The 12,361-nt window shown below is 44.8% G+C and overlaps 1 protein-coding gene across 1 annotated transcript; it reads left to right on the forward strand.

The window, feature by feature from the left end:
- The first annotated feature begins 297 nt into the window (after positions 1–297).
- Positions 298–11,908, forward strand: POP4 (POP4 homolog, ribonuclease P/MRP subunit). The gene is made up of 7 exons (XM_079988939.1): positions 298–419; positions 2,646–2,698; positions 4,134–4,357; positions 7,094–7,171; positions 8,865–8,926; positions 9,852–9,953; positions 11,459–11,908. Exons 1-7 carry the CDS (start codon positions 413–415, stop codon positions 11,593–11,595), a joined length of 663 nt encoding a protein of 220 aa, XP_079845065.1. The 5' UTR covers positions 298–412; the 3' UTR covers positions 11,596–11,908.
- The last annotated feature ends 453 nt before the right edge of the window (positions 11,909–12,361 follow it).

Here is a 12,361-nt window from a genome sequence, read left to right on the forward strand (position 1 = left end):
GTGCTGCAAATGCATATTTTTCGAAGTTTAAATAATTCAAAACGTCCCGCAGATGCATAATCCGTCATTCTTTTCAGACTGACTTAACGACAGCCCTGCAATGTAGTGCGCTGCAGCTTGCTTGTTTACCCTTATTATTTCTGTTTCTACGACGCATCAAGGAACTGCAAAAAGGCATAACTGCGCGTGCGTAGATAAAATACTGATCAGAATTTGCTTCTTCTATTCTAGCTCTACAGTCGTTCTTAGGGGTGGGGCTAGCGGAGATGCGTCTCTCCCCCTCTTAAGCCAAGCAGAGGGCGAAGGCAGCGCATGCGCGTTTCATTTTGTGGGCGGTGGCGGCGAGGGGGCGCGTGTGAGCTGACTGAGTTTCTGTCGCGTCTTCTGTGCAGAGAAGGATCCGGCCGGCAAGATGGAGAGTAAGTTTGCTCCTTTCCCATCGGCGTGGGGGCGTGTATCTTACCGTTTTGCTCCGGAATGATTAATTCGGAGTGACTCCAGTTCTGGCCTCGCGGTCATTAAAGCTGCCCTATTTTACCCATTTGGGAATTGGGGTGGAGGAGCTACCTTTTTCCCACGCGTCCACCCACACCCGCCCCGTGATGCAGAGTGCTTAAACCCCCATTCTATTTTACTCTGGAACCACTGATCTGGAGTGACCTAAAATCTGCTTTGTTTTCGTTTTTGCCAGCTTCCCGACGAGCAGAGAGGGGAGGGGAACTAATTTTTGTTACTCTTTCGCCCACCTTCTCTGCGAGTAGCGCAAGCAAGGTGACGCGTGTCTGTTGATCTTGTGAACATGACCTTAAAGCAGCAGATGCCCCTCAAGGCTCAGGCATGGCGCAAGCTAAGCGGGAGAGGAATAGAATTCAAGTAATCTAAATTCAGGCACAAGCCTCTGTCAATAATATATACATATTTGGGGGTCCAAATAGACCTGTTCATCGGGAGAGAGGCCTAAGGTGATTTCTCGCACTTTCATGTGCCTTATTTCCCTTTAATTATTATTTATCCTTCCCTTTGCAAGTTGCCAAACAGGGACTTGACTATGTTGTTTATCACCATTGTCATTTATTTGTTTGCCACCTTTCAACCATGCTTGCAACGTGAAAGAATTTACATAATTGCAAAAGTACAGGACAAGTAGTCATAAGCAATAAATAAAAATGTATCAAAATGTGCACAACAAAAGTAAATAAGTCATAATAAGATCCAAAAAATACAAATGCAAAAAATGAATGTCAATAACAGCAAAATTAACATCTCCAGAATTAAATCTTGATCCCAGCAAATAAAAAAAACCTAAACAATGTCCCACTAAATGCATCAACTTCCCCACCTCAAAACATTTTTTTATTATTATACAAGAACATGTAGCCACACACACAAAACCAAGTAGAAATATATAAAATAAAAATAAATGCCCAGTAGCACCTTAGAGACCAACTAAGTTTGTTCTTGGTATGAGCTTGGTATGAGTTGGTCTCTCAGGTGCTACTGGACAATTTTTTTTATACAGTGGTACCTCGGGTTAAGTACTTAATTCATTCCGGAGGTCCGTTCATAACCTGAAACTATTCTTAACCTGAAGCACCACTTTAGCTAATGGGGCCTCCTGCTGCCACCATGCCGCCCGAGCACTATTTCTGGGTTAGCGGAGTCTGTAACCTGAAGCATATGTAACCTGAAGCGTATGTAACCCGAGGTACCACTGTATATTTCTACTGCGTCAGACCAACACGGCTACCTACCTGAACACAAAACCAAGTAAAAGAGGAAAAAGTAATACAGAGTTGCAGAATAAAACAGTAACAGCAAACCAGTGTATCAATTACACTGAATAGCAAATGCATCAGACTCCTGGTCTGGGGGAAAGAAGGGATATAAATAAATAATATAATAAATGTGAGGATGATGATAGTAGTAGTAGTAGTAGTAGTAATAATAATTTCCATGACTAAGACGAAAAACCAGAACCCAGCATTGAACAAAGGGGATGCTTGATTCATTTGGGGCTACCAAGAACAAGGGGCAGATTTATGTCCCTATTGTAAAGGATGCTCCAGGGGACGTTGCTTTCTCCTGTATGAGAGAATGGCTGCCAACCAGTGTTATGCTGAGCTAAAAGGACCCAAGGAGGAGCAAAGAGGCTGTGATCTCCTTCCTGGGAGCCTGCATGTTCCCACTCACCCATGGTTTGGCTTAGTGTCACCTTTGAACGTGACCCATCAGAAAATGCATTTCCATCAAGATCTGGGCTATGCTGAAAAGCAGATCTGGATTTTTACTATTTCCTCAGTGTGAGTCCATGAGTGTGGAGGGTTGTATGACATAAGATATATATATTTATTATTACATTAGTATCCCACCTTTTTCTCCAGGGAGCTTCATGACTGAGTAGGAACAAGAACCCCAATTCCCACGTCCCAGTCCCACACTCTAACCACTACACTGGTTTTGGGGGTTTCTTATTTGGAACAGTGTTCTGGATTCCATATGTGAAACGGAAGGTGACAAAATGCCCCACGTGTTTAGACCAGTCTGCTCCTGTTTTGAATGCTGCTGCTGCTTGGTTATTGAACATGAAGCCTGCGATGTTTGTGTTTGGAAAGGATGTATAGAAACCTCTCCCTAATCTCTTCCAGGTGTGTTATATCGGCAGCTACCCCAGCAGACAGCCACGATCCTGAACATACAGGTATTTTCTGTGCGTTGGGGCAAAAAGCATGGAACTGGTATGAAGGCAAGGTGGAAGCAGGACAATATAATATATATGTATAGAGAGAGAGAGAGAGAAAGCAAAAGACCTGGATGTAGGAGCTCTGCTGTGTCAGACTGAGGGAAATTGCCTCAGCCTGCCAGTTAATACAAGAGGGACCTCCTCTCATGGAGGAGAAGGCTACTGATGGGAGGAAGCAATTCTTCTGAATACCAGTTGCAGGAAACCACAGGAGAGGAGAGGGCTCTTGGGCTCAAATCCTGCTTGTGGGTTTCCCACAGACGTCAGGTTAGCCACTATGAGAACAGGAAGCTGGACTAGATGGGCCATTGGTGTGATTCTGATGTTCATATGGTCTTGAAAGACCTACATTGGCTCCCAGTATTTTTCTGTGCACAATTCAAAGTGTTGGTGCTGACCTTTAAAGCCCTAAACGGCCTCGGTCCAGTATATCTGAAGGAGCGTCTCCACTACCATCGTTCTACCCAGACACTGAGGTCCAGCTTCAAGGGCCTTCTGGAGGTTCCCTCACTGTGAGAAGCCAAGTTACAGGGAACCAGGCAGAGGGCCTTCTCGGTAGTGGCACCCACCCTGTGGAACACCCTCCCACCAGATGTCAAAGAGAACAACAACTACCAGACTTTTAGAAGACTTCTGAAGGCAGCCCTGTTTAGGGAAGCTTTTAATGTTTGATGTATTACAGTATTTTAATATTTTGTTGGAAGCCGCCCAGAGTGGCTGAGGAAGCCCAGCCAGATCGGTGGGGTATAAATAATACATTTATTATTATTATTATTATTATTATTTATTATATGCAACAAAATGCTGTAGCATGAAATACTTGTTTTTGGTATTCTGGTCTTAACAACCAGAATACTGCATTCCGTTTCCCCTCTTGTCAGTCAGAATTCTGTGACCACTGAGCATGTTTTGGTCCTCGTTGCACTGTTTTGCTTCTATATGTGTTTTCAAACCTGCTGCAAGGGGCAAAGAGAGGGATTCCCCCCGAGCTTGGCGATGCCTCTGTTGGTTCATGAGTGGTGCTGATATAAAAAGAAAAATCTATTAAGATCTAGGTAATAAAAACAGTGCAGCACTATTAAAAGCCCTTTTCTTTAAAACTAAAACTAAAACCAGTCAGTTCGCAAAGGCCTCTTGGAATAAAGCAGTCTGCAGGACCAGGAGGGAGCCAGTCTAGCTTCTCTCGGGAGGGAGTTCCAAAGGCTGGGAGCAGCCACCAAGAAGGCTCTTCTCCTGCATCCCCACCAAGCATGCCTGTGAAGGTGATAGGGCCTCCCCCTAAGATCTCAGAGCCCAGGCAGGAGAATATGGTCCTTCAGATAGCCTATGCTTTGTGAAGAAGTGCACACTTTAGTCTCAGTGACTCAGTGAATTCTTTTTCTTCTTTTTGTAGCCTCAAGGGTCAAAGGAAGCTGAGGCCTTTGTGAAAGCCTTCCTAAAGCGCAGCATGCCTCAGAAGAGCGATGAAGACATCCAGGACCACTTAACCCGAAAAGCGGTTGTCCTGGAACACCTGCACAAGAGGAGGAGAAGGCAGAAGAAGAGGAAAGGCAAGGGGTTCTCCGCCAAGCAGAGGAGAGAGATGAAGCTCTTTGACATTAAACCAGAGCACCAGAGGTACGTACTTCTTCGTGAAGCAAATAGTTAAGCTGTGGGTATTGCTCCCGCAGAAGACAGCAATGGCCACCAACTTAGACAGCAGCCCAGCGGTCAGCATTGGTCTCAGCCTGCTGGCGGAAAGCTAGCAAAGAGGGAGCCAGTGTGACCTCTCTTGGGGAGGGAATTCCACATAATGGGGAAGCAGCCACAGAAAAGTCTCTCTCTCTCTCGGGTCACCACCATGTTTCTGAAGTTGCTGAGACTGAGAGAAATTGCACTGAGGATCTTAACACCTAGGCAGATATGGATATGGATATATGATCTTTCAAGAAGCCTGGGCCCAAGGGACTGATGGAGGAGTGGTGGTGGACTCCATCCCAGGACAGAGTCTAACACAGGCCAGTTAAGCCAGGCTAGTAACTTGCATGGGCTCATTTACAGTGTTGTGTTAACGACTGATAGAGTATAGCAAGCCTCCTTAAGAAGGATGCTTGGTTTCTTTCTTTTTGGAAATTGGGATGTCAGTAAGGAAATGTGCTTTGGACTGTACCATTCTGATTTTGATAGTGACAATGGGTTAACAGGTTCTTTTCACCATGTTGGTTCACAACCAAGGAAGATAACTTGCCTTTGGCACGACAGGCTTCACTTTCAAGTTAACCTGTCTGAGCACCCAGTTGGTTCACTCCTCAGCATCTCCAGGTAGGGTTTGGAAAAGATTCCCTGCCTGAAACCCTGGAGAGATTTTGCTAGTCAATGTAGACTGCACTAGCGTAGGTGAATCAATTATCTGGCTTGGTGTAGGGCAGCTTCCTAGAGTATTCAAAGCTCAGTGGTGCCTCGCAAGACGAAATTAATCCGTTCCATGAGTCTCTTCGTATAGCGGTTTTTTCGTCTTGCGAAGCAAGCCCATTGACAGCTTAGCGGATTAGCGCTATTAGCGGTTTAGCGGCTTTTAGCGGCTTATCAGTTTAGCGGATCAGCTGATAAGCGGATTAGCGGCTTAGAAAAAGGGGGGGAGGGAAAAAAACCCGCAGGAACTCGCAAGACATTTTCGTCTTGCGAAGCAAGCCCATAGGGAAATTCGTTTTGCGAAGCACCTCCAAAATGGAAAACCCTTTCGTCTAGCGGGTTTTCCGTCTTGCGAGGCGTTCGTCTTGCGGGGCACCACTGCACTAGATTTCTCATTTAAAATAATTCTACAATGGTACTTGGCCACTAGAGGGCAACTTGTGACCTTTTTATTCCAAAAGGTGCCTTGTTTCAAATTTGTGCATGATCATTTTTCTTTTGTTTTTAAGGCTTTCAAATGGCAGAGCTGGTGTGTAGGTTCAGCTTTGCTCCGATAGCAATACAGTGGTACCTCAGGTTAAATACTTAATTCATTCCAGAGGTCCGTTCTTAACCTGAAACTGTTCTTAACCTGAAGCACCACTTTAGCTAATGGGGTCTCCTGCTGCTGCCACGCCGCCGGAGCACAATTTCTGTTCTCATCCTGAAGCAAAGTTATTAACCCAAGGTACTATTTCTGGGTTAGCAGAGTCTGTAACCCGAAGCGTATGTAACCTGAAGCGTATGTAACCCGAGGTACCACTGTAATCATATAATATCACCTTCTGGTGTTAGACCCCCTATTCCCTACACAGAGTTCCCTGGGAAGAAGGATGGATTTTTAAGCCACTCTACTAATTGTAGATCTGTGAGGGGAGTAGGGGTCTCCTAGCAACTCTCAACAGCCTGAACAAACTATAATTCCTAGGATTATTTGGGGGGGGGGGAGAGAGCCATGACTGTTGAATGGTATAATAAGTGTTTTAAATGTATGATGCAGTTATGACCCAGAAGACAAACAGCTCAGGTGGTTCCCTTCAGCATTTCAGGAGTGGAGAATAAGGCTGCCTTTAGCCCCCAAAATTAAACGGACCAAAACTTTCAGCGACACTCGACGTTTGTCATGTTTCAGATCCAATTTAGCTCTGCCTTAAGCTTCAATAAAAATGACTCGCTATCTAGCCTCGTCTAAACTATACAATTAAACAGTGTCTCGCCACTTTAAACAGTCAGGGCTTCCTGCAAAGAATCATGGGAATCCTGTAGTTCGTTAAGGATATATAGAGGTTAGGAGATGCCGGTTCCCCTCACGGAGCTACAATTCCCAGAATTCCTTCTGAAAAGGGGGCTGGTGGTTAAACAACTCAGATTGTAACTTTCTCTCCAGTGTGATCACCGCCCTTGAACAGCATTAAAGCCATTGGATGGCCATCTTGTTTACCTTACAGCTGGCGGCTATTGAAAACGTTGAGCGCTTTCTGAACAGGAAGGCCCAGACTTCATCCACAACTTCAGCCTTTTTATGCTATCTTTTTGTGAATTGCCTTTGTCCCACTCGTAATATTCCATCCATAAAATCAGGAGGGAAACCGTTTCTGAAATCCTAAATTAAATAGTTTCCATTTCAGACGAGAGGGCTTTCGATGGCTTCTCACCCTGATGGCTATGCTGTGCCCTCCACAGTCGGAGGAAGCAATGATTCTGAATACCAGTTGCTAGAAGCCACAGGAGAGGCTCAAATTCTTGTGCTTGCTGGTTCCCATAGGCATCTAGTTGGCCACTGTGAGAACAGGATGCCGGACTAGATAGGTCACTGGTGCCTGATCCAGCAGGGCTCTTCTTGTGTTCTTAGATTTAATAGATGCTTCAGGGCATTGTTGATACATGGGGAATTAACAAAGCCATTTTTGACTTGTTCTGCAGGTACAAGATCTTTGTGCCATTACATGAGCTGTGGGAGCAGTACATCAGAGAACTCTGCAATGGGCTCAAGCCGGAAGCGTAAGTTCATTAGGCTTAAGTAGTGCTTGGATCACATTTGGAGACTTATCTTGGGAGCATAGCAGTGATCAGGAAATCAGGATATGGGGAACCCGTAGCCCTCCAGATGTTGTTGGACTCCAACTCCCATCAGCCCCAGCAAACAGCCTGGCTAGTGGTCATGGATGATGCAAGTTTGGTGTTTTCACCACAGGTTCCCCTATCGCTGTGTTAGCCCCAAATGGAATTACTTATTATCATTGTTTGTTTGTTTGTTTGTTTGTTTTATTGGGCACCACCAAATAAATAAACCTCAAAGCAGTTTAAAGTAAGAATAAAGCAATGGAATTAACAGCAAAAACAGTTAAAGACAACTATTTAAAATATTTGGGGGGGAGAAAAGTCTGTGCAGTGTGATTTTGTGGTTCGAGGACCCAATCCCCGATTTGTGGAATGAAGACACACAGACACAGAGTATAAGGTTAATGGGCAAGAAAAGGCCACAGCTTTATTGATTACAGCAAGTGAGAAGGTATGGACCACGACAGATTGACTCCACCCACTCGGAGAGGGGTGAACCCAAAGGGGGTTTATTCACCAGAAGGTGGAGCCTGTTGATGCTAATACAACTATAAGCTCTCCCCTGATATCACCGAGGGTCGTGCCATGGCCCCCCGCCACACAGGCATCGGACAGGATCCACAACTGCCGGATTCCTTTAACGAAATACCCAAATTTGAAGGGGTAGGCGATGGCCACACCTAGCCCTTCCACACACCATCAACACATTCCAATGACTAACCTAACCACCAATACCAAGAAAGTTGTGACGATTGCTACGAGGTAGGCGAAAAAACCAAAAGGCCTAATGCCAATTGGAAAAATTCCTACCAGGCCCCCTGGGCGACCAACCTAAGGTCCATAGCAAGGTCAAGAGAAAAACTAAGCCCTAAGCTCTAAGGGAGTGGAGGGTGGGTGACTCGCGACGAGAAGGCGGAAAATGAGGCGGAATGGCTGGTGCAGCAGTAAGTTAAACTGCAAACCACGCCCCCTCCAAGCCGCCCGGTTGGGTGCTTACCTGTGGGCGTGGTGCGCCAGCCAGGTGAGTGGGGCAGGGGGCGTAACGCCCCCTGTGTGACGCAGAAATCGCGTCCCGCCCACAACACCTCCCCTCTTGGAGGAGGAGAGGCTTTTCTCTACATGCTTTCTGACATTTAAGAGCCTGTAGGGTTATTTTAGGTAAGGTCCAGCACTTATGGGTTGTAGCCAGTGCTAGTCATAACTCTGATCAGTCCCATTGAAATTACAGGGCATGAATAACATAGGACAATTAATTTCAATAGGGCTACTCTGAGTAAAAGGTCGTTGAATGCAACCCTGTGTTTGTAAGGTAATAGCTGCATGCAGTTCCTGGTTGCATGGGACAGTGAAGAGGCTGTTAGAGAAGAGATGGATCACACCATCCCTCCTTTATGCCTGCCATAGAATGGCGAGGGAAGCCTACTTCTCTGCACCCTGCATGGACATTCAGCCCTCTGCCAACCACTTGCAGGCTAGTGACGCCAAAGGCTTATTTGCAAGGCTGCTTTAAATTGAGTATTTCAGTATTTGAATGGCTTAGTGTTTCTTGGCACTGTAATGTTAATATTGTTGCTTTTTTAATACTTTGAAGAATTCTAACATTAATTAGTGTATTATATGTTATTTTTATCAGGCAGCCACAGATGATTCAGTCCAAATTGCTGAAAGCTGATCTTCACGGAGCTCTCATTACAGGTATTTGACTTCCAATCCTAAATGCAGGGATGCTTTTAACTTGGGACAGTTCTGAAGGCTGAAAGTCACATGTCACCTACTTAAGCAGATCTCAGTTGACCCTGTGAGTTTTGGGTTGATCAGCTGAGCAAGTGATTGATTGACGTAACCTGCATATTTTGCGTAGGAGGGATCAATAACTTCAAAGGAAATGATGTACTTTTTTGTTTTCAAATGGGCTGCATGTAAGTAGAGCCATGCTGGATCAGACCAAGGGCTATAAGGGTTTTTGATCCAGTAGGAGGTATTCATTGATACGGGGATAAGAATAGGCAGTTTCTGCCTCCTCCCTGCAAACTCACATGCCTTCGGAAATCTCTTCCGAATGATGATATTTTTATTACTGTGACTCACCTTCCACGTATACGTCCCTGTCTTCAAAACTAACTTTTTGTCTTTCTAATCCCTTTAGCCACAGACTCAGTTAACACACACTAGGGATACACTGCAACATTCTATTGGAAAGGCCTGCTTGCTAAACAAAAATATATAAGCTTCCCAATTAATTGGGGGCAACCATGTGGTCAATCTGTGTCCTGGTTCCAGCAAAGCAATCTTGGACTGATAAGCCATGTGCCTAGCTTTTGCACTTTTATCCTGCCTGGTCAAACCACAGTGCCTTGTGATGTCCAAACTGGGAAACTATGGTTTCCATGCTACTTAAACATCATGATTTGGAAGCCAAGTCAATTACCCCTTGTTGGTGCAAATCCGCTGAGTGTTATAAATAAATAGACACTGAAATCAGCTGGATGACACTTGTCGATTACACAAGCAGTTGCATTCTGTACTGTAAGGGGAAGCACAGAGGCAGGCAGAGTATTGCAGTAAGTATAATGCTAAAACTGACTGTCCTGCCCTAATAATCTGCTTTTCTTTGCTATAGTGACTAAATCGAAATGCCCCTCCTATGTCGGCATCACGGGCATTGTCCTGCAGGAAATGAAACATGTTTTCAAAATTATCACAAGAGAAGACAAGATGAAAGGTACCGGACACTCCTTACTGTAACTTGCTTTGTTAGTGGCCCCGTCAAATTGCACAATGAATCATGGCTCCTGCTTCACTAATGGCCATTTGTCTCATTTCACCCTGGAAGGGTCTTGGCTAGTTGCTACAGAGTTGAGATTTTGGTTTCTTTTTTAAAAAAAAAGTGAAATTGGTAAATCACAATTAAGATCTGTTTTCAGAGTATGCTGTACTGCACTTTAGGCACCAGCAAAAGCATTCCTTTTTAATGAGGCCTTTGGTTTTAAACTATGTTTCTCCCTGTTGTCGGCTGCTTATGTCTCAGTCTTGATTTGTAGGCCCCTCAAGACGGGGGTCTGCCCCCCTCATTCTGAGTTAAGCACCCCATACAATGTGGTGAACTGCAGTGGTTTTCAACCAGTGTGCCATGGCACCCTGGGGTGCCTTGAATGATGGTCAGAGGTGCCGCAGGCAATACTGGCCTCTGTCCCTCTTTCCTTCCCACCATCCTCTGATGCCCTCTTGCATCTCTGCCTCCCAAAGGCTTGCACAGCTGTTTATTGCAGCAGCAGTGGCTATAAGCCAGGGCCTTTTCAGTACTGGCCCCAATTTGGTGGAACGCTCTGTCACAGGAGACTAGGGCCCTGTGGGACTTGATATATTTCCGCAAGGCCTGCAAGACAGAGCTGTTCCGCCTGGTCTTTGGTTTGGACTCAGTCTGACCCTTATGTTTCCCTCCCCTTATGGTCTTGATTTATCGGCTGCATTTTAAATTGCATTTTAACCTGTATTTTAACCCCCCCCCCCAGATTATGTTTGTACTGTGATTTTATTGGTGTTAGCTGCTCTGAGCCTGGCTCTGGCTGGGGAGGGCGGGGTATAAATAAATTTTATTATTATTATTATTATTATTATTATTATTATTATTATTATTTATTATTAAGCTCCATAGGCGAATGGTGCTTCTGGGAGGCAGCTCTCTTTGGGGCAGGGAGGGGGGCAGCTCAGAGACCAGAGACTGCAGCGGTGGCAGCTGCCCAGAGCTCCCAAGGCAGAGGGAACACTCCACAAGGGAAGGTGTTGGGTGTTTGAAAAGCGGTGGGAGGCTGCCAGCTCTGCAGGCAATACTAGGTTCCTGAGCCCCACAGGGGTGCCGCAGAAAGAATGTAGTTGGTCAAGGGAGCCGTGGACTCGAAAAGGTTGAAAACTCTGTTGTAGTGGGTTAAGAGTGCTGGACTGGGACCTGGAAGAGAACCGGTTTCAAATCCCTACTTGAACCATGAAGCTTACTGGGTGATCTTGGGGCAGGTCATTGCCTCTCAGCCTAACCTACCTCATTGGGTTACTGTGGGGATTAAATGGGGGGACGGAACCACATATACCCCCTTGAGCTCCTTGGAGGAAAAGGTGAGATCTAAATGCAGTAAATAAATAAATAAGGTGGTACATCAATAGAACCACATAAGGCTCTGCATTTGCACTGTGGCTGCTGACGCCTGTCATCTTCTTGGTTTCCCTTTCCAGTCATCCCGAAGCTCAACAACGTCTTCAGCCTGGAGATCGATGGCTTCATCTCCTACATCTACGGGAGCAAGATTCAGTTCCGAGCCAGCGAGCGTTCTGCAAAGAAGTTCAAAGGAAGAGGGACAATTGACCTGTGAACCTTCTTTCTTTCTTTCTTTCTTTCTTTCTTTCTTTCTTTCTTTCTTTCTTTCTTTCTTTCTTTCTTGAAATGGGAGCCACTGATGTGTTGTTTCCAAGGGATGGAGAGACTATTCCTAGCAGTTTGTGCATCCTGAGACTTGGGTGCGTGTGAAGGAACAATCCTTGTTGTTTAAACAAGAGAGTGTGAGAAACACATCCACATAAATGAATGTTCCCGCAGTGTTTCAAACACCTTTCTATCCTTTGTACATCCTTTGTGTTTTATCAATGTTATTAAACCTGTTAAATAAATAAAATCATTTCCACTAAGCCCTAGGATCTAATCTGATACTTTGTTTACAGCAAAGTAAACCTTCCATAACCTCCCCGTAAGATTATGCATTTTGCAGTAGTAAACTGAGTCCTGGTTTGCATACCCTTGTAACTATCACAAGGATGACTCAAGATATCTTTACAGTAGGAAAGAATGAGTTAACAGCAAGCATTTTCTTTTCTTTTTAAAAATATTTTATCTTCAAATTTTTTAGTTACAATTTTTCACATACTTAATGCTTTTTCCACAATATCAGATACAGTATGAACTTCCTCCTTTCCCCGTTCTGAATTCAAATTTTCTCCCCTTATTTTCTTGCATCTCATCTTTATTTTCAAACTCATATCCTCTTATTTGCCTTGATTTCCAGTGTTAACATAAATGTTATATCAAACCTGCTGGTGTTTTAATGTATTTACAATGGTCTTTTAAATAGTCCATAAATTTCT

The sequence above is a fragment of the Podarcis cretensis genome, assembly GCF_951804945.1.
Source record: "Podarcis cretensis genome assembly, chromosome: 8".
NCBI classification, from domain to species: domain Eukaryota; kingdom Metazoa; phylum Chordata; class Lepidosauria; order Squamata; family Lacertidae; genus Podarcis; species Podarcis cretensis.